We start from the raw sequence: 22,812 nt of genomic DNA, 5'->3' as shown, positions 1-22,812 counted from the left end.
GACTGGATGCCTTTTAGGAAGATCTGCTTTAGCCAAACACAAGCTATTGGGCTCAATATTATGAAATTCCCTGACGTGTGCTTAACAGAAGGTGAGACTAAATCAGTGGTTTTCAAACTGTGGGTCGTACCCAGTATTGGGTCATGGAATGTAAGGCACTGGGTCGTGGTGGCTTTGGTCAGCACTGCCGACCGGGCCATTAAATGTCCCATCAGCGGTGCTGCCCAGCTAAGGCAGGCTAGTCCCTACCTGTTCTGACACCATGCTGTGCCCCGGAAGTGGCCAGCAGCCGGTCCGGCTTCTAGGTGGTGGGGCCACGGGGCTCCGCGATCTGCCCCTGCCCAGAGCACCAGCCAATGGGAGCTGGGGGAAGAGGGAGGTGCCTACGGGCAAGAGCCATGTGGAGCTGGGCGCAGCACGGTCCACGGTGCCACGACACGCAGGAAGCCTGCCTAAGCAGCCACATTGCACTGATGACCGGGAGTCACCCGAGGCAAGCCCGCATTCCAACCCTGCACTCCAATCCCCTGCTCCAGTCCTGAGCCCCCATGCAAACACGGAGTCCCTTCCTGCACCCCAAACTCCTCATCCCCGGCCCACCCCAGAGCCTGTACCCCCGGCCCAGAGCCCTGACCCTCTCCCGCACCCGAACCCTCTGCCTCAGCTCTGAGCCCCTCCCACACCCCAAACCCCCATGCCCAGCTCTGCTGGGTCATAGGCATCAACAATTTTCTTCAACTGGGTCGCCAGAAAAAAAGTTTGAAAACCACTGGACTAAATGATCCAATGCTCTCTCCTGGCCTTAAAATCTATTAATCTACCTGGTAATTATAAGTACTGTTACATGTCTCTGAGCACCGTGTAACTATGGAGATCTGTTATATCTATTACTGGGCACATGGTATCTATGGAGCCTAGCATTTTTGTCCATTGTTTGGACAACTGGCAGCAGTTACTGTGCACCTGGTAATCATGGACCTGTTCTCTCTGTCTGTGACCATCCAATAAGCTCAGCACCGCTATGTCTGTCGGGTAACTGGTATTGGATTGGTCTTGTTACATATGTCTTTGGTATGATGGGTGTAGATGGAGATTCAATCCAATGCTTGGCAGGAAAAGTGTGGCAAGAAACACTGAACCACCAAAAGTCTCCTGCTGCAGGAAAAGTGGTGTCTGGACATCTGCACTGGGGTATACATAGGGGCTAAAGTTCATAAAATGATTTTTAACGGGTAGTTGTCAAATTATAATGGGGTTCTGGCAGCCATTGGGTCCATAGCCCTTAAAGGGGGACAGGACCATCCTGACGGACTTTACTGATCATAGCACTTTACAAACTCAAAGTAAATAACAGTGACAATTTTTGGCCCAGTGACGTAGGCATTGTTATCCCCTGGGGAAACTGGTTGTGATAGGCACTAGCCTTCCTTCCACAGGAGAAGGAGCCAGGGAGCAGGGAACTAGTTGTTTGCAAGCAGGCTCAGCTGTACAGGAACAGGTGGGACCTGTATAAAGCCAGATAGCTGGCAACAGACAGGGGCCGCTGGGAAAGGGCAGTCACTCACTGGGAAGAGGGAGTTGGTTTGGAGCTGGTTCTCTCAGAGAATGGGGGTGGGTGGGGAACCAGGAAGAGTAGGAGGCAGTCCAGAGAAGGAGCAGTGAGGGCTGAGAGGGTAGAGCCCAGAACTGCTGAGCTGAGGGTCCCTGAACTGGAACCCAGAGTAGAGGGAGGGCCCAGGTCACCTTATTGGCTACTGGAGAAATGGCACAAGCTGGGCAGCACTGGAGAAGACTGCCTGGGACCATTTGCATGCCATAGAAGGATCTTGGGTCACCCTGGAAGGGGGAAACACAGATGGTGACCCGGCTGGAGGGCCAAGTCATGAAGAGGATGCTATGGTTCCTGGAGTGAGGTGGGTCCACAGGGTGAGAGGAAGACAGGAGAGGTACCACCTGAAGAGCTCCTGACAAGGAGTTTTGTGCACAGATGGTGCTGTTACCCACATTACAAATTGCTCTAGGATCGCCCCCAGATACAGAGAGCCTGGCTTCACAGGGCAGTCCAGCCTCAGAAAACCTGTAGCGATAAGTTTTCAAGTCTAATGATTGGTTTGCTTTGGTTTCCATTTTTAAGGCCGTCTCTACAACGGAAAGTGCTGAAGATTCACATTTTTTTTTAATGAAAATAAAAAGTGTGTTTAGTTCCCCAACCCAGTGGGTGCTTGGAGGTATCAGGGACTATGGCTTTCTGGTTCCCAAAGACTGGCTGTGCTGTGATCTAGCCTAGTTCTGCCTCATTAAAGTTCCAGGGACATAATCCAACAAGACATTTTAGAAGTTACATTAATGTATTTCTCTGTGAACTACTTCAGTGATACATTACTGTGTAGGGGATCTCTGTGTTCCAAGAAAAAACACAGCTCTAGCTATGGCTTCCTCTGCTCTTGGAGCTAGGGGTGAGATTCCCAGCTCACAAAGACCTACTTGCACTAGCTCTCATTGAGCCAGCACACTAAAGATAGTAGTATAGCCACGGTAGCATGGGCAGTGATGGCGTGGGCTAACAGCCAAGTTCATAGCAGTGGGGTTCAGGAGGGTTTGTACTCGGGGTGGCTAGCCCATGCTGCTGCTGCCTGTGCTACCATGGCTACATAACTATTTTTAGCATGCTAGCTCAATGTGACCTTGCATAAGTATACCCATGTGAGCTGGGAATCCCACCCCTAGATGGTAGGTTAGATGTACCCTCTCCATATGCATCAAAACCCAAACACTGTGTTTCAAAGTCCAACTAAGTTTAGTAGATGACAATGTCACATTGTTTACAAAGCATAATCACTTAGGGTGTGTCTACACTGGGAAATTTAATGCAAAGCTTTTTGATGTGCATCAGATAACTTGCATTATGTAAGTCATATAAATAGCATGCACACAGAATGCCTGTTCTATTTTCAGTTCACATCATGTGAACACATGGTGCAAGTTTGCTGCAAATTGAGGGTGTAGGATTCTTGGGAGTATCCCAGGGTCCTTTGCTTTACCACTGAGCAGCATGCATCCAGGGATTGTTTTTGCTGTGAAATGTGGGAAGCCAAGCTCCTGCTCCCTGCTTCTGTGGGGGCAAGTGAAAATATACAGAGCTTCCTTGGGCTATATTACAGCACTCAAAGCTGGATGAATTCAGCATTGGACTTTACCCATTTCACCAACAAGCTGATGATGCAGGAGCAGAAGAATATTTTATGGTAGCAGCAACTCTGGCAGCAGGAGTACAATCTGCAGTGATGGCAGCAGGTTGACACAGAATAATGGGAGAATCTGAGCTGTTGGAATGAGAAGACCAGGTCCTGGATCACCGACAAAGGGTTCAGCACCATTTCTGGGCTGAAGAAACCACCATGGATTGGTGGGAGAGGCTCATTCTGTAGACCTGGGATGACCAGCTCTTCAGTGACAAGAGAACTTCAGGATGGGGAGGGTTATCTTTTTTTTATATCTGTGCGGAACTGGCCCTGGAACTGCAGCGGCAGTGTACCAACGTGTGGTGCCCCGTATCCATGGAGAAGCAGGGTTGCCATTGCCATCTGGAGGCTGGCCAGCCCAGAATGTTACTGGTCTGTGGCCAACCAATTTGATGTGGGGAGATCAACTGTTGGGGCCATTCTCATACAGGTCTGCTATGCCACTGATAAGGTGCTGCCTAACCAGGTCATGCAGATGGGTAATGCTCAGGAGATTATTGATGGGTTTGCATACATTGGGTACCCAACCTGGTTTTGATGTAATTGATGAACCCATGTGCCTAACATTTGCCTGCCCTCACCCCAGTTGAGCACAGAGTTTGTAAACAGAAAGGGGTTTTTGTCCATAGTGCTCCAAGGATCGGTGGACCACCATGGCAGGTTTACAGACATAAATGCAGCAGCATCTGGTATGGTCCACAATGCTAGAACCTTTCAGAACTCTCTACTATTCAAATAAAATGGAGAAAGACTGTTTACCCCCTGAAGCACCAGGGGCATTAATGGTGTGGAGGTTGGTCTGGTTATTCTGGAAGATCCAACTTATGGCCTGGTGCCTTAGCTAATGAAGCTATACACAAGCTGCTGGGACAGAAGCAACATTTTAATTATTGCTTTATAGCTGCACAATGAAAGGCAGATGGCACTGTTTGTGGAATAGGTTGGAAGTTGCAGAAAAAAATGTTCCAATATTATAGGTGGATGTTGTGCTTTGCCCAATATCTGTGAGAGCAAGGGGGAAAGCCCTGATGATGGGTGGGAGTCTGAGGTGCAGGGACTTGCTCAGAGGTTCAAACAGCCAGCAAGGAGCACGAACAGCCATGGGAATGCTGTCAGGGATGCCTACTGTTTGCATTTTGAGTGCCTGCCATGCCTGAAACAGTTACCCTGTGTGTGGGGTGCACTGGGATGCAGACATTGTGAGCACTGAGGGATTGCATGTGGGTGGTTGAAATTTACTGTTCCCTACGTGCTCTTGTAAAACCCTATGAATTATTTTCGCTGTATTTAAAGGATTCTCTGTGCTAACTGCAATGATGACCCATAATGGATGTATTGTAAATGGTTTTAATATGAAACAATAAAAAATACAAAAATGTTAATCAAAGCAATGGAAAAATAATGTCTGTTTGGAAATACATTTAGAAAACCAGTCTTTTAAAGTAATCAACTATACACAAACCTTTAATTACTGTAACAGTGCACATAAAACTTAGAATGCAACAAGTAAGAACATTCCAAGTGCAACAGAATGAGGAGAGGGGGAGCAGTTACAGGTGAGTATAGGCCTTGCCTCTGACCCTTCTTATCTGCACGGGTTCTGGGGCTGAGTGCCTCAGCTCAAAATTCTCAGGGGCTCTGCAGGGCTCAAAAGAGCTGGACTCCCAGGCAGATGCACTGATTTCCCAAGTTCCCGGGGGATGCTCGACCTCCACCCCACCCCACCCCAGGCCCTGCCCTCGCTTCTCCCTCTCCCCCTCGCTCCCACCCCACCCCGCCTCTTCCTGCCCCCGCCCCACCTCCTCCCTGCCTCTTCCTGCTCCCACTCCTCCCCAGCGCCTCCTGCACATCACTGAACTGCTGAGGGGGAAGGGGGAGGAGCTGATTCGTGGGGCTGCAGGTGGGTGCTGAGCACCCACTATCGGCGCCTATGCCAGGTACAAATGTTCTCGATGCCCAGAGGTGGGATCTGAGAGGTGAATGGGACCTGCGGGGAGCACTGCTTTTGGGATGCAGAGGTTAGGAGTTGCTGCTGGTGCCAGTAGCCACCATTATCCACAGGCTGAAGGACGTCTGGGTCCCAAATTACAGGACTGCAGGGCCTGCTAGCCTAGAAGTAGCAAGATTAGCAGGAGGGCATTCTGGATAGTATCCACGAGTTGCCTCTATATCTCCGTCCTTTTCCATGCTCTCCTTCACTTTGGTGATGCTATCCTTGGCCACAGCCACACTTTCCCTTGGCCATTGACATGATCTCCTGGGAGAGCAACTTCTCCCTCCCTCTGGATCCTCATGTGCAAGCTTCACCTCTCAGACAGCCTGGTTCGACTCTGTGACTCAGTCATGTAAACATCTCATCCCGACTCCTCCTTTTTCTTCCCCTCAGGTTGGCCATCGTGTCAGCAGTTCAGAGAGGCCCTGTCCTTGACTGTCCTGCTGTTGCAGGGTGCTGTGGCTATGGAAGCGAACAAAACAACAAAAAAGTTGTTTATTGTTCATATTCAGACAAGGCATGATAGCTTTTTTAGTCAATATGTGTGACCGTTCCTCCCTTAGACTCTTCCCATTCTTCTGGGAAACTCAGAGATGGTAGGTAGGTATGGACCATGGTGGGTGCCTTTGGATTTTAGTCTACTGTATCTGCTTTCATGCTCTTGGGGTGGGGGAGTTGGTTGGAGCTATGTCCTGATGCTTGATGGCATTACACTGAGGTGGGGAACTAGTCTTATTCAAAAAAGACAAAGAATAGACTGGTGAGAGATGCTGTGAAGTTGTTCTCCACAATGGTCCCCTCAGAAGCATTGCAGTAGTGGAAAGGGCTTGCAAGCCCTACGAGAGGACATGGGCATGAGGTTATTCCCTATAATTTGCAAAACAAACAAACAAACAAAAACCCAAGTAATTTCTCAGTCTTAATTTCTGCTATATCTCCCCTGGAGAAAGTGAAGAGAAAAATAGATAGGACCCTGCAATGATGGTCAGCTACATGCATGTTACAAGGCATTTGCACTTCAGTGGGGAGTAAGTATTGTTTGTGCCTTGCCTGGGCCTGCAATGTGCATTTATACCTCATGTAAATTACAAAAACTAACCAGATTTCTTTTCCTATAAGCACTATCTCAATAAATTATTGAATGTTGTACAAATAAATGCTTTTGCTATTTGAATCTGGTGTGGGAGGAGGAATGGGGTACAGACTGTGACTGCACCATGCTGGCAGATGCCATTTGGAAGCAGCACAAGGTGAAGGGTGAGTGAAAGACGTGGGCTTCTAGCTTACATCCACCAATAAATAATACATTGTAAAGATAGGTACTTACATGCTGACATTCCCTCCAGAGGATCTGACTCTTTGGTTCCTGCTTGGTTTTGGGCTGGGAATCCGGCTCAGCTGATGTAGGGTGGGAAAGAGGGTCCTTTGTAGCAGAGCAAGACTGGGACTGGCTTTCCAGCTGGCTATCCTGACCCACAAAGAGATCCTAGCTGTCAGGGGCAGCTCCTATCCAGCATCCTTCTGCTCATCCTCCCATGGGTCGAGCTGGTCATGCTTGGTAGGGGGAGGTGCAGGCAGCAGGTTCAGAGTAATGCCTGGGACAGGTTGTACTGTAATTGTGTAGAATGCTATACAGTTCTTCAAAAATGGACAGGTCACACGTCCCCTGCCAGATTGTCTCCTTTCATCCCTCATTTCAGCATGCTTTCTCCTGAGATGCTTGTTCTTTATCTGGCACTGGCAGGTGTCCTGGTTGTGACCCTTTGTGGACATCTGCTTTACAATGTCCGTAAAAAGGTCCTATTCCTGTGCCTTCCCACAAGAGGTTCCTGAACCAATGCATCTCCCCAGATGGCAGTGAGATGCAGTGCCTCAGCACCGCTCCAAGCAGCTGTGCGAGGCATGTTATGGGGCTTCTGGAGTGCTATTGTGGTTGCATCACCAGAATAATGATACACTGGGATTGAGGGGCAAACAGGCAATATCTGACTCTGTGCCACTTTTTATAGGGAGAAGTGTTATCCTGAAAAGGACCCCCGTGGAGGGAGGGCACACAATGGACAGGTCAGTAACAGTCAAACTGCAAAGCACTGTGGGATAGCCATTGGAAACATGAAAAAAGTGGAGCACAGCAATCACATGCACACAAACAAAAAAAATGAACAATTTCAATTTGAAGCAAACCTAATCCACTTTGCAAGAGGACTCCAGCATTCCAGACAAATGCAGAGTTAGTGTGCAGTGATAAGTTGCATTGTATGTATGCAATGTAAGCAGAGTCTGAATGAGCTCAAGTCACAAGTCACTTTGTTATTGGGGCGGGGTACTAAAGGGTTATTATCCTTGTTGTGAGAATCAAGAGCGGCAGAACTGTGCAAGGCATACTCTGATGGAGGGACTCATGCTCAACTAAACTGTACTTGCTAGGCAGGTGATGTGGGTGCCAAAACCCAGTGGAGTCAAGAGAGGGTGGGGCAGGTACTTGTACCTGGTGGTGTGGGCCCTGCCTAAGGATCCGAGGCACCATTTGACCCGGCATCTCTCCACAGTGTAATAACAGAGCTGATTAAGACTCAACTGGGAGTCTTGTTACACACCACAGAGCTGAAATCACTGATAACCAGGTCTAAGCATTTGGCCTGCTTTGGGACGGTGTCTCTGATGCACGAGACTGCCCAGTCCACACTAGTAGTGAGGCTCCACCACTAACAGCTGAAATCACTGAGAGCCGTGTTAAGTGGTGAGACCTTGAGACATTCCAAAGGGTTCAGAGCGAAGTGGCTGGCAGAATGGACTGGCGAGTGGCTGGCAGGCAGAATGGAGCAGCGAGCAGGGTAGCTAGTGGAACAGCTGGTGGAGTGGTGAGTGGCCGGCAGGGCAGAGCGGCTAGCGGCTGACAGGCCGGCTGATGCCAAAACAAGCGCCTGGACAGCAGAACAAGCAAGGTGCCCCCATTCCCCACTAGAGTGGGAGGTGAGCTCACCCAGATGCACCTCTAAACTGTGGGTCTTCACTGATCAAGGACGATAGTTATGAACGGGTTGTGGCGGACAGAAGAAGGGAAGGGTACATTAAAGAACTTTTGGTTGCTGGACTTAAGAACCTGAAGTAAAAGAACACTGCCCAACATACTCTCAGGTGGGTCTTTTGCTCTTGGTTTTATGTTTATGAATCCTGCTTTGTGGCGTTTTCCCAAAGGAATGCTGGGTTACTTCTCACCTTTTCTCTCTCCTGTGTGCTTGCAAGAGGGGGAGTATTGCCTCTTGGAGGTGACCGGGGGTGGTATGTAATTGTCCCAGGTTACTGGGTGGGGGCTCAAGCCGGTTTTGTGTTGTATTGTTGAAAAGGAACACTAGATATTGAACCCGGCCGTTGTTGCTGCCAACTCCAACTGGCAGAAGGGTTACATATGCAAATTGTTTTCAAACTAGATTAATGTCATTTGATCCAGTTTGAAACCCCGTGTGTAGACAATCTCTTAAAACAAAGCAAGATAATTGAACCAGGTATGTCATAAATCTTACACGGCTACATAAACATAAACATACTGGGTGAAATCCTGGCCCCGCTGAAGTAAATAGAAGTTTTGTCATTCACTTCAGTGGGCCAGGTTTCCATCAGTTTCCATGGGGTGAGCGGTGATGCCAGCTATGCATGGGGGGGCAGGCAGGGCTCGAGCGAGCAGTGACGCCAACCTCACATGTTGGGGGGGAAGGGGAGTGCTCGGGCCAGTGGCTCAGGCCAGCCCCACATAAGGGGGAGGGCCCTCAGGCGAGTGACTCGGGCCAGCCCCATGTGCGGGGGTTGGTGGGAGAGGACACGGGTTAGCCCCACACAATGTCCCATTTTCCCTTTGGGAAATATGGTCAGCCTCCTTAGTTTATTATTACTAGTAGTGTGGAGAGACCCCACTGTGCTAGGACTTTGTACAAAGAGACATTCTCAGCCCCAAAGACCTGAATCTCTACCCATTGTATTCGGTGGAAAATCTCCTACTGAATTAAATGGGATCAGGCTCAGGACTTGCATAGACAAGAAACAGAAGGATGGAGGTGAAGGGATGCAATACAGAGTGATCAGTGACAGGTGGCAAACCTTGTTAGTTCAGTGGGTTCTAACTGCTTTCCTTAATTAGGGTCATTTATAAATCCCAATTGCTGGAAATTCATCTTGCTCCACAGTTGTCCAGCATTTGTCTGGGGTTGTGAACAATTTGCGGAGTTTCAAGCTGATTTCACTTATTTTTTTGGCTAAGCGAAAGGTCTTAAACATAACTTGATGGCATTCCTCTGTTTGTCTATTTATAGTAGGCCTTTCTGGCCTTAAATCTTGAAATCTATGAATAAAAATATACCTCTGCAATATTGTTCAATAAATTTCTATTTACACATTTAATATGGTTATTTTGAAGTGTTACCCCATTTTTAGTCAGGTTTCTTACCAGTTTCTACTGCAGATTCTTGTAAAGTTTTCAAGCAATCATTTTTATAGTTAAGCCACTTCGTCGTCGTTTTCACCAGCAGAGAGCCTAAGACCTGTACATACAGAAAATATTGTAAATGAAGAAACTGAGTTTGAACTTTGTATTTTTCTAGGTGGGATAGTTTTCTGCTACTTTAACAGTTGAAATAAGTAATATACAAAATTCAAGAGTTGTCACTTTTTCTGTGGCCAAGAAATACACTGTCACACTGTTATGTTCTCCCCCATGCCACACATTTTTGTCAAACTTCCAACTGGACACTGAATATATAGCCTCTGTAGAAGTTGTGTGCTATGACTCATAAATCCTGGAACATTTTCAAGCAGTTAAGAATTTGATTATATGCAGAGGTTGATTAAACTTTGTTGAATATTTATGTTTTCATTGGATTATTTGATTGGTATGACTGGAAATAATTCATGGGGCTGTTTGTTTATTAGCGTATTTTACGGATTGTCAAGAATGCCCAGAGCATTGGCTGAGAGCTCTTTCATTGCAGTTTAATATAATTGTGAAGAAATAAATAAGTAATACCATTTTGTTAACATCACCTTTAAAGAGGTAAATCCTCTCCCAACATATCCCTCCCAGACTCCAGACACTAATTCTTGTTTCAGCAGACCTCCCAGGCAACCCCTCACTATCCCTGTTTCAAGTGAGGCAATTGAAAAACTAGCAAAGACTCATCTCCATTTTCATAGATTTCAAGGCCAGAAGGGAGCATTGTGATCATCTAGTCTGACCTCCTGTATAACACAGGACATAACATAACATAACATAACATAACATAACATAACATAACATAACATAATGGGCATACTGGGTCAGAACAATAGTCCACTGAGCCCAATATCCTGTCTGCCAACATTGGCAGATGCCAGATGTTTCAGAGGGAATGAACCGAACAGGGCAATTATCAAGAGATCCATCCCCTGTCATCCATTCTCAATTTCTGGCAGGCGGAGGTTTAGGAACACCCAGATGATAGTGTTGCATCCCTGACCATCTTGGCTAATAGACATTGACGGACCTATCCTCCATTAACTTATCTCATTCTTTTTTGAACCCAGTTAGTTATACTTTTGGCCTTCACAACATCCCCTGGAGATGGGTTCCATAGGTCGGCTGTGCATTGTGTGGAGAAATACTTCTTTTTATTTGTTGAAAACCTACTGCCTATTAATTTAATTGGTGACCCCTGGTTCTTGTGTTATATGAAGGCATAAACAACTCCTTATTCACTGTATCCACACCATTCATGCTTTTATAGACCTCTATCATATCTCCCCTTAATTATCTCTCTTCTAAGATGAACAGTCTCAGTCTTTTTAATATTTCCTCATATGGAAGATGTTCCATACCCCTAATACTTTTTGTTGCCCTTTTTTCCACCTTTTCTAACTCTGATATCTTTTTTCAGATGGGGAGACCAGAACTGTATGCACTATTCAAGGTGTGGATGTCTTATTATCTATCCCTTTCCTAATAGTTCCTAACGTTAGGTTTTTTCACTGCTGCTGCACAGTGAATGCCTGTTTTCAGAGAACTCTCCACAATGACTCCAATATTTCTTTCTTGAATTGTGACAGCTAATTTAGACCCCATGATTTTGTATAAGTAGTTGGGATTATTTTTTCCCCAGGGTGCATTACTTTACACTTATCCCATTGAATTTCATCTGCCATTTTGTTGCCCAGTCACCTAGTTTTCTGAGATCCCTTTGTAAGTCCAAAGCAGACTGCAAAGAGTTAACTATCTTGAGTAATTTTGTATCATCTGCAAACTTTGCCATCTCACTGTTTACCCCTTTTTCCAGATCATTTCTGAATATGTTGAACAGCACTGGTCCCAGTACAGACCCTTGGAAGACCCTGCTATTTACCTCTTTTCATTGTGAAAATGGACCATTTATTTCTACCCCTTTGTTTCCTATCTTTCAGCCACGTACTGATCCATGAGAGGACCTTCCCTCTTATCCCAGGACTATTTACTTTGCTTAAGAGCCTTTGGTGTGGGACCTTGTCAAAGGCTTTCTATATTCACTGGATCACCCTTGTCCACATGATTGTGGACCCCCTCAGAGAATTCTATTAGATTGGTTTGGCATGATTTCCCTTTACAGAAGCAGTGTGGACTCTTCCCAAAAATATCATGTTAATTTATGTACACCTCTACCTCGATATAACGCCACCCGATATAACACGAATTCGGATATAACGCGGTAAAGCAGTGCTCGGGGAGGGGGGGGGCTGCGCACTCCGGTGGATCAAAGCAAGTTCGATATAACGTGGTTTCACCTATAATGCGGTAAGATTTTTTGGCTCCCGAGGACAGCATTATATCGAGGTAGAGGTGTATGTTAATTCAGTTCTTTACTATAGTTTTGAACCAATCTGAAGTTAGGCTGCCAGGATTGCCTCTGGAGCCTTTTTCAAAGTTAGCTATTACATTAGCTATCCTCCAGTCATCTTACATAGAAGCTGATTTAAATGATACATTACAAACCACAGTTAGTAGTTCTTCATTTTCATATCTAAATTCCTTCAGAACTCTTGGGTGAATACCATCTGGCCCAGGTGATTTATTACTGTTGAATTTATCAATTTGTTCCAAAACCTCCTCTACTGACACCTCAATCTGGGACAGATCCTCAGATTTGTCACCTAAAAAGAATGGTTCAGGATGGGGATCTCCCTCATATCCTCTGCAGTGAAGACTGATGCAAAGAATTCATTTAGCTTCTCCACAATGGCCTTGTCTTCCATTAGGGCTTCTTTAGCACCTTGAGCAATCAGTGGCCTACATCTGATGTACTTACATTTTTTTGCTGTTAGTTTTTGTCCTTAGCTACTTGCTCTTCAAATTCTTACTTGAACTTCTTTATTGTACTTTGACACTTGACTTGCCAGAGTTTACGCTCCTTTCTATTTTCCTCAGTTGGATTTGACATCCAATTTTTAAAGGATTCCTTTTTGCCGCTAATTATGTCTTTTACTCTGGTGATTAGTCCTTGTGTCATATTTTTTTTTTTGGTCCTTTCACTTTTTTTATTTGGGGGTATACATTTAGTTTGAGCCTCTATTCAGATGTTTTTAAATAGCCATCATGAAGCTTGCAGGCATTTCACCCTCGGGACTGTGTGTATCTATATGTAACCCTTTTGGGGTTTAGAAAGCATGGCCCCTTTAAATCTTTGTCCTGAGGGAGGAAATGCTGATTATTCCAGGCAGAGGAAGTACTGTTTGGGGGTAGCGTGGAGAGAGGGGGAGCAATGGGGTGGCTGTGTCTGGGGCTCCAGACAGAAGGGCTGCAGCAAGCAGGCCCTCATAGAGTGAAGCAGCCGAGAACCTGCCCAAAGTCCAGGAGGGACAGGGCGACCGATTGGGGACACCCCAGGACAGGAGCCAAGAGGAGCACTGTGCCAGGGAGGAATCGCTTAAGAAGGACAAACCGGAGCTGGACCCAGTATCACTGCTGCCCAGAGCTGTATGGGGCCGTGAGTACTGGAGCTTGTGACTTTGCATTGGGAATAAGGAGAGAGTCTGTTAGCAGTTAAGTGGGGAGGTTGTCTCACTGTGTCTTTGCAGAGAGCAGCAGAAGAGGGCACTGGAGGAATTTGCTGGGGAAAGGTTACTGGCACTGAAGACAACCAGGAGCACCCAAGACTCACCACTGGACTGGAACTCTGCCCAGGACTCCTGAACGCTGAGTGCAGATACATTGCTGGGTGTCTGCTCTTTCAGACTGTGGTACCATTGGGCCTGTGGGGCCTTGTGTTGAATGGAACCCTGTTTTACTGCTCTTCCTCATCTTCTCCCCTATTGTTTTTCTCCATTCATCCCCCTGTGAATAGATATTTCCCTTTCCTATATTCATTGTACTCTCCAGTGTGTGTGTACACCTTGGGGGTTTTGGAACAGGTGCCCCTGGTGTGGAAGGGACTTTCCCTGCTGTGTTCCTTTCCTGCGCACACCTTTTCTTAGCCAGAGCTGCCTGCATAGCAGACTCCATCTTGGCCACAAGGGCGCTAAAGTTACATATACAAAAACAGGTGGAGAGTTTAAGATGACGGGTGGATCCAACAAATGGGGGGAGCAAAGGTAACAAGGCTACAACTGCTTTTCCAATGCCCTTATTCCTGGAAGGAACTACCTGTAAAAATCCACAAAACTATCCTCCTTCAAACCCACCTCTGCAGAGATGCCTGCAAGATACCTGATAACAGTTAGGCATTTTGTGAATGTTCTGGGCGGGAGCCTGAAGGCCTCGGGTCCAGGTACATGGCTGCAGTGCATGCTCATAGTGCAGGGTTCTCATCTGGCAGCCAGGCCACCTGCTCTCGTAGCACGTGGTTATCTGTGGTGTGCTGTGCCAGTTGGGCCCATGGTGCCATGTTTTCATCATAAACCTGTTCTCTTGCTTGTGGAGAGCTTGGTTCTCTGTTGCAAGCTGCAATACTTGGACTCAAAGCTGGGGAGCTCCTCCTGGGAGCAGTCAACCTGTTCAGGCATTTCTAGTACCCTCTGGGGCATGCTGGGCAGGGAGTGGCCCACTGCCTCCATGCTCTCCTAGGGTAGGCCTTCACTGTGAGCTAGGCTGGTCCAGGCAAACTGTCAGCATCCTGTGAAGTGCAGTTTCCATGTGATTTTCAGTTCTTCAGTGTGTGCTGAGGGTAATAGCATTGTTGAATGGAAAGGAGTGTGTCAGACAGGGCCGGCTCTAGGCACCAGCAAAACAAGCTGGTGCTTGGGGCGGCACATTTTTAGGGGTGGCATGGCCGGCGCCAGAATGCCAGAATGGAGGAACTGGAGCTCCTGGTCCAAGAAATGAAACCTGATATCGTAGGAATAACCGAAACATGGTGGAACTGTAGTCATGACTGGAGTACAGGTATCGAAGGGTATGTGCTGTTTAGGAATGACCGGAAAAAAGGTAAAGGTGGGGGTGTGGCACTGTATGTGAATAATGAACTAAAATGTAAAGAAATAATAAGTGATGGAATGGATAAGACAGAGTCTGTCTGGGCAATGATTACACTGGGTAAAAGAACTACTAGAGCCTCCCCTGAGATACTGCTTGGGGTGTGCTATAGACCGCCGGGATCTAGCCTGGATGCGGACAGAGAACTATTTAATGTTTTTAAGGAAGTAAAAACTAATAAGAGCTGTGTGATCATGGGGGACTTTAACTTCCCAGACATAGATTGGGGAACAAATGCTAGTAACAATAATAGGGCTCAGATGTTCCTAGACGTGCTAGCAGATGAATTCCTTCAGCAAGTAGTAGCTGAACCGACGAGGGGGGATGCCATTTTAGATTTGGTGCTGGTGAGTAGTGAGGACCTAGTTGAGGAAATGATAGTAGGGGACAACCTTGGCTCGAGTGACCATGAGCTAATTCGGTTTAAACTAAATGGAAGGATTAACAGAAATAAAACTGTGACTAAGGTTTACGATTTCAAAAAGGGCAACTTTTATAAATTAAGGCAACTACTTAGGGAAATGGATTGGGCTAACATACTTAGAGAGCTAAAGGCAGATGAGGCCTGGGATTATTTCAAGCTGAAGTTGCACGAGCTGTCCGAGGCCTGTATCCCGAGAAAGGGGAAACGGTTAGTAGGCAGGAGAATTAGACCTAGCTGGATGAGCGGGCGTCTCAAAGGGGCGATTAAGAAAAAACAGAAAGCGTACATAGAATGGAAGAGGGGGCAGATCGGTAAGGAAACCTACCTTATTGAGGTCAGAGCATGTAGGGATGCGGTGAGAAAGGCCAAAAGCCGTGTAGAGTTGGACCTCGCGAGGGGAATTAAATCCAATAGTAAGAGGTTTTATAGCCATATAAATAGGAAGAAAACAAAGAAAGAGGAAGTGGGACCGCTGAAGCATGTAAATGGAGTGGAGATTAAGGATAATCTAGGCATGGCACAATATCTAAATGAATATTTTGCGTCAGTATTTAATAAGGCTAATGAAGGGTTTAGGAATAGAGGGAGCGGGACAGAGGGGAATAAAGGAGGGGCGATTGACATTACAGTATCAGAGGTGGAAGCCAAACTTGACCAGCTAAATGGGACTAAATCGGGCGGACCGGATGATCTCCATCCTAGAATACTGAAGGAGCTGGCGCGAGAAATTGCAAGCCCCTTGGCGATAATTTTTAATAAATCTGTAAACTCGGGGGTGGTACCGATGGACTGGAAAATAGCTAATGTGGTTCCTATTTTTAAGAAGGGGAAAAAAAGTGACCCGGGTAACTACAGACCTGTTAGTTTAACTTCTGTAGTATGCAAGGTCTTGGAAAAAAATTTGAAGGAAAAAGTAGTTAAGGACCTTGAGGTGAATGGCAATTGGGACAAATTACAACATGGGTTTACGAAAGGCAGATCGTGCCAAACCAACTTGATCTCCTTCTTTGAGAAAGTAACAGACCTTCTAGATAAAGGAAATGCGGTGGATCTAATTTACCTCGATTTTAGTAAAGCGTTTGATACTGTCCCGCACGAGGAATTATTGGTTAAATTGGAAAAGATGGGGATCGATATTAAATTCCAGAGGTGGATAAAAAACTGGTTAAAGGGGAGACTGCAGCGGGTAGTACTGAAAGGTGAACTGTCGGGTTGGACGGAGGTCACCAGTGGGGTTCCTCAAGGTTCGGTTTTGGGTCCGATTTTATTCAATCTATTCGTTACTGACCTCGGAACCGAATGTAGGAGTGGGCTGATAAAGTTTGCGGATGACACAAAGTTGGGAGGTATTGCCAATTCGGAGAAGGATAGGGATATTCTGCAGGGAGACTTGGATGACCTTGTAAATTGGAGTAACAATAATAGGATGAGATTTAATAGTGAGAAGTGTAAGGTGATGCATTTAGGGATGACTAACAAGAATTTTAGTTATAAGTTAGGGACGCATAGGTTGGAAGTGACGGAGGAGGAGAAGGACCTCGGAGTCCTGGTTGATCGCAGGATGACTATGAGTCGGCAATGTGACGTGGCTGTGAAAAAAGCTAATGCGATCTTGGGATGCGTTAGGCGAGGTATTTCTAGTAGGGACAGGGAGGTGCTGCTTCCGTTATACAAGGCGCTGGTGAGACCTCATTTGGAGTACTGTGTGCAGTTCTGGTCTCCTATGTTTAAAAAGGATGAACTCAAACTGGAACGGGTACAGAGAAGGGCCACTAGGATGATCCGAGGAATGGAAAACCTTTCCTATGAAAGGAGACTCGAGGAGCTCGGTTTGTTTAGCCTAACCAAGAGAAGGCTGAGGGGGGATATGATTGCTCTCTTTAAATATATCAAAGGGATTAATACCAGGGAGGGAGAGGAATTATTTCAGCTCAGTAGTAATGTGGACACGAGAACGAATGGATATAAACTGGCCATGGGGAAGTTTAGGCTTGAAATTAGAAGAAGGTTTCTAACCGTCAGAGGGGTGAAATTTTGGAACAGCCTTCCGAGGGAAACGGTGGGGGCGAAAGACCTTTCTGGCTTCAAGATTAGGCTTGATAAGTTTATGGAGGGAATGGTTTGAAGGGATAACGTGATTTTAGTCAATTAGGCATTAACGTGCCATCGCGGGTAAAATGAGGATCCGGCTGTAGAATCTTGCCTGTATGCTCGGGGTACTGCTGATCGCCATATTTGGGGTCGGGAAGGAATTTTCCTCCAGGGTAGATTGGCAGAGGCCCTGGAGGTTTTTTCGCCTTCCTCCGCAGCATAGGGCAGGGCTCGCAGGCTGGAAGATTCTGTTGTGGGTGGGTCAGCTTTTGTGGCCTGCATCATGCGGGAGGTCAGACTAGATGACCATATTGGTCCCTTCTGACCTTAAAGTCTATGAGTCTATGAGTAATGCCGCCCCTAAAAATGTGCCCCGGCCGCCCTAGCTCACCTCCGCTGCTGCTGCCGCTCACGCGCCGCTACTCGCCCTCCCTCCCAGGCTCTCAAACCTGGGAGGGAGGGGGAGATCCCGAGCGGCCGCGGCATGAAACAGCCGTTTCGCGCGCCGCTGCTCCCCCTCCCTCCCAGGCTTGAGAGCCTGGGAGGGAGGGGGAGAAGCGGCGCCCGCGCTGCGGCCACTCGGAGTCTCCCCCTCCCTCCCAGGCTCTCAAACCTGGGAGGGAGGGAGAGATCCCGAGCAGCCGCGGCGCGCGAAACAGCTGATTCGCGCGCCGCTCCTCCCCCTCCCTCCCAGGCTTGAGAGCCTGGGAGGGAGGGGGAGACTCCGACTGGCCGCGGCGCGGGCGCCGCTTCTCCCCCTCCCTCCTAGGCTTGAGAGCCTGGGGGGAGGAGGCAGGGCTGGGGATTTGGGGAAGGGGCGGAGTTGAGGCGGGGCCGGGGGTGGGGTAATTAAAAAACGGGGGGGGGGGCGGCCAAAATTGTTTTTGCTTTGGGCGGCAAAAATCCTAGAGCCAGCCCTGGTGTCAGAAAGGGTTTTAATGGGTTGGTGGTGTCATAATGGCAGTGAGTTAATGCTTAGAAACTGGTTTTGTCCTGGGTGTGAATGTTGCCTTAATATATCCTTGCTTTTTAGTGTTTCTTTTTCAGAAATACCCCTCAGCAACCATAACTCTCAATTAAGGAAGGTTTTTTGTGTGAATTTCCTAATCCCCCAAAATTAGTGTATGCAAATAAGATTTTTAATGACCCAGGACTGGAGACTGCTTGAAGGTTTTGAGAGTGGGTCTAAAAGGAAAGTGGAGGTGCAGTGCTGAGCAAATAATGCTTTGACCAGTGCTCCAGCTTTGTCTGTCTGGTGCTAAAAGCTTGCCAGCATGAATAGCTTTCAGTGCTGGAGAGAGGAGATTTGAGCTTTCTTTTCTGGGAGCATAAAGTCTGAAATAGCTCAGAGAGGACTGTTTCCCCAGCTCCTTGTTTTCCCCAGCACTGCTCCCAGGCCAGCTTCAAGCTCATGAGTGTGAGCCACCCATGCTTTAAATCCCCTGGAGTGGAAAGACTAATTATTCTTCACATGATGGACTTGCAAGATAAGGAGAGAATATTTATAAGAGCCATGAGAAAGGAATGCTTGTTTCCAGGACAAAAAACATCTTGGCTTTTCCCTGATGTGGGCCCCAAAATGCAGGCGACCAGGAGAGATTCTTGGGACATCAATTGGTCAGTGAACTTCATCTTAAGAGGCAAGGAAATGGAGATGACGCATTCGTAGAAAAAGCGGCTCCATTTAATAGACACAAGTTTGGTTTACAATAAACAAACAGGGGTAAATGACCAAGGAAATACAGGGAAAGCTCTCAGAACTGCTACCTGGATCCTCTCTTAGTCCCAGCTGTAGCTGCACATGCTGAGAAAGGGGTTCTGGATAGCACCCTCCACAGGAGGGGCAGGACTCTTAAAGGTGCAAGGACACAGATTCATCACATTTTCTGCTTCAGTTGAAAGCTTTCATATATAGAGAAATTGAAACAGCAGTAGCTGGTAACTGTTGACATCATAAACTTCTGTGAGACATATGACTTAGTGCTGCATGACATTCTGATTAAAAGAGCAGCACGATACAAAATCAGTGCAGCATATACTAAATATATTAAACAGCCTCCTAAGCTATAGATCTCAAAAGGAAATTGTAAATCTGGGGCCATCATCCAATGAGGGGTTTTTTAGTTGAGTTCCCTAGGGATCTGCGCTTGACCTAATGCTATCCAATATCTTTATCAGTGATTTGGAAGAAAACATAAAATCATTAGTGGTGAAGTTTGCAGATGACACAACTTGTGGTGGAGGGTCTATAATGATAAGCACAAGTCAGCTACAAAGAGCAATGTGAAAGCTGGGCTCATTTGAACAATATTCATTTTAATAGGACCCACTGCAAGGTCATACTCCCAGGAGCCAGGTTACACCTCTGGGACAGCAATGACTCAGAAAAGGATTTAGGTGTCAGGGTGTAAACCAACTGAACACAAGTTCCCAGTGCAATGCTCTGGTTAAGAGGGCTAAGGAAATTCGTGGATGTATAAGCAGGGGAATATCAAGTAGGGAGGTAGTATTATTGCTGTATATGGCATTAGTGAGACCATTACTGGACCATTATTTTGCATAAATAATATTGACAAATTGGAAATGATTGAGAAAAGAGCTACAAGAAAGATTTGAGGTCTGGAAAACCCACCTTATAGTGAGAGACTGAGAAAGCTTATCCAAAAAAGGGTTGTCACAGTTCAGAGCAACTGCACCTACATTCCCCTTCTATGGTCCAGCAAGCGCACCAACTCAAAACTCCCGGCTCCACAGCCATCTTCTCTTTTGGGCGGAGACCCCCATCTCACTGCCTCCAGATCAGGGTACTTCCAGACTGCACAGCTCACTGTCTATACAGTGACCTCCCCAGCAATGTCAGGCTGCCTAAGCCGGCCTGCTTTACTTTTTTCTTCAGAGATGGTACACAGTGTAATTGTCACAGTTAAACCACCACACAGATCTTTCTATGCAAGCACATGTATTTTTAAAGAGAAAAAGATCTCTCGTTAGTAACTCAGTTATCCCGTTATACAGTGTGTCTTTGAACTGTCCTCATGTAATGGGATGAGCAGACAAAAGGTCCCCTCCTCTGGGTGAAACTTCCAAGACTGAGTCTGTAGGTCTGAGTTTGCAATCCCCTTCTCCCAAGTACTGTACTTCCTAGGAATTCCACTTCACACATATTGTCCAAAAAGATCAGTCATGTCTGCTACATTATACAACATCATCTTTTGAAGCTCACAATACTTCTCAGAGATTGCATTAATTCTGTCTTCCTCCTAAAGAAGTTCCAGACGATCCCACAATAATGCATAAACATTTGCATTTTTCAAACAACAAACTCCTAAAATACTTAAACCTAATTCAGTAGGGTTTAACTTAATTCAATAAGGTTTGTCCAGGATATTTCAGGAGGTTGTCGTATCTGTTACAAAAGTGAGAGTGACTTGATCACAGTCAGTAAGTACCGACATGGGGAGAACTTTTCTGCTAGTAGCGGGCTCTTTAATCTAATAGACAAAACCAGAACAAGATCCTGTGTCTGGAAGCTGAAGATAAATTCAGGCTAGCGATAGGGCACAGATTTTTAACAGTGAGCATAATTAACCTTTTGAACCAATTAATTGGGACCTGGTGTATTCTTCATCACTTGGAATCTTTACATCAAGACTGGATGTCTCTTTCTAAAAGATATGGTCTAGCTCAACCAGAAATTATAGCATTGATGTGGGAATCACTGGGTAGATTTTCCATCCCATGTTATGCAGGAGGTCAGATCATAATGATCTCTTCTGACATTAAAATCTATGTGTGAAAGCCTGGCCCCCTTGAAGTCAATGGGAGTTTTGCCACTGACCTCAGAGGGGTCAAAATTTTGCCCTGTGAATCTTGTTAAAATGAAGGTGAAATCAAGTAATACAATTTATTTGGAATATGCTACTTCATGCTGGAATATTCTTTATTTGGAATATGCTGAGAAATTGTTGGCCAGTCAGACTGAACTATCACAGGCTGTGGACAACAAAAATGTACTATATATGCTCCGAAAAAGATCTCAAAATTTAAATATTTACTAATATTTGTAACCATTCCCTTAATCTACCTGTCTATCGGGGGACATGGATGTGATAAATTACAATTGCCCCTTCCTCACCAAGTCATGTTTCAAGCTTATTACAGTATTATAAATGAATCAAAGCTGATGTTATTACTGAGAATATGGATGGAAAATATACCAGGGATGAAATCCTGGCCCCATTGAAGTTAATGAGTTTTACCTTTGACTTCAACGGGCCCAGGATTTCACCCCATATGTCCTCATGATTTGATATGTCTTAGAAAGTACAGTGATGATTCCGTTTTAAGTGAATCTGTGTGAAATCATTTCTGTGGTTAGAATTGTCTAAGCGCAATATGATTTTTTCTCTCAAAAATTCAAAGCCTTAGTGATATTTATTGACTTCGTATTATTCATTCATACAAATTTTAGAAGCAAAAGTAAAACAAAACTCCATGAAACATATTCAACGAGATATGCTCCCTTCGGCAGTGGTAAATCTGTCAGTTATATTCAGATAGGAGAAAATTTAACTTTCTTTTTACTCATAGTAATCTTAAATCTGTGTTTTAATCTCAGTCAGAACAGAATGAAATTTACCATTATACTTTATTAAACTGTTAAAAAAAAATCTGCCCAGCTCACTACAGATATAGCATTTTAAAAAAAAAAATGAAAATGTCCTTGAAGTGAATTTTATGGCAACCCTTTGACAAGAAATCTTTCAAACTCTTCTATATTCTACATATGTCAATAATCTATGGTAAAAATTAAGATGAGATTTTATTAAAATCTTTCACTGTATTTAGAAGAAAATGTAGTGTATTGCAGAGATGCAAAAGAACTTAATGTAAATACCATCCGTATTTTTTCTGCCTTTTGTAAACAGACTACGGTTTTAAAATTGATATTCAGGTTTGGTAGTTAACACAATGTATGTTAATATTAAAACAGCCTTTATAAAGGAAATTCAAAAACAATGTATTCAATATATAAAAACCAGCATTAAAATAGGAAAACATTAATATATGACCTGGATAAGAGCAGTAAATTGGGAAATAACATGCTAGGGCTTATAAATCAATACCATGCTTTTTGCATTTTGAAATGCTTAACAAATTGCTAAACAAGTACCATTTATAAATATATCACACAATTTATGAACATTAAAATGCAAGGTGAAAGGACTGTCTAGGTTTTAAAATCAATCATTGATAATTAAATTTTTTCTTACCTGTTTTACCACAAACACTGTCATAACAATAGAAACAGATCCAAGAGATGTTCTGGAATAGAACCACATGTTGGAGCAGAGACCAGAATATGTGGAGATACCCATAGTGACAGACTTGGTTGAAGAGTTATGCGCTGTACGATAGAGCCAATTCCCCACCCTGTTCTGTGAAACGTTTAATGCCCTCACTTTTAAAATTACAGACAATTTCACAAATGTGACTATTTCCTGGATCTGAATTTAATCAAGCCAACAAATCTGTTGAAACAGTTTTGAGACTCTGACTTCCTTTCGTTTCTCTGTGTAAAGGCAAAGGGAATTTACTC

The 22,812-nt window shown here is 45.4% G+C and overlaps 1 protein-coding gene across 1 annotated transcript in view; it reads right to left on the bottom strand.

Moving 5' to 3' along the window:
- GLP2R (glucagon like peptide 2 receptor) overlaps positions 1–22,591 on the bottom strand; it is a 121,223-nt gene extending 98,632 nt beyond the window's left edge. The window contains exons 1-2 of the mRNA XM_065416110.1: positions 22,487–22,591; positions 9,677–9,770 (exon numbers count right to left, since the gene is read on the bottom strand). Of these exons, the coding sequence (XP_065272182.1) occupies positions 9,677–9,770; positions 22,487–22,591 (199 nt within the window). The remainder of the gene's footprint in view (positions 1–9,676; positions 9,771–22,486) is intronic.
- Between the last annotated feature and the right edge of the window lie 221 nt (positions 22,592–22,812).

The sequence above is a fragment of the Emys orbicularis genome, chromosome 13, assembly GCF_028017835.1.
Source record: "Emys orbicularis isolate rEmyOrb1 chromosome 13, rEmyOrb1.hap1, whole genome shotgun sequence".
Classification (NCBI taxonomy): domain Eukaryota; kingdom Metazoa; phylum Chordata; order Testudines; family Emydidae; genus Emys; species Emys orbicularis.
Note: the sequence above shows the minus strand (reverse complement) of the source record. Positions and strands in the feature narration are given on the sequence as shown.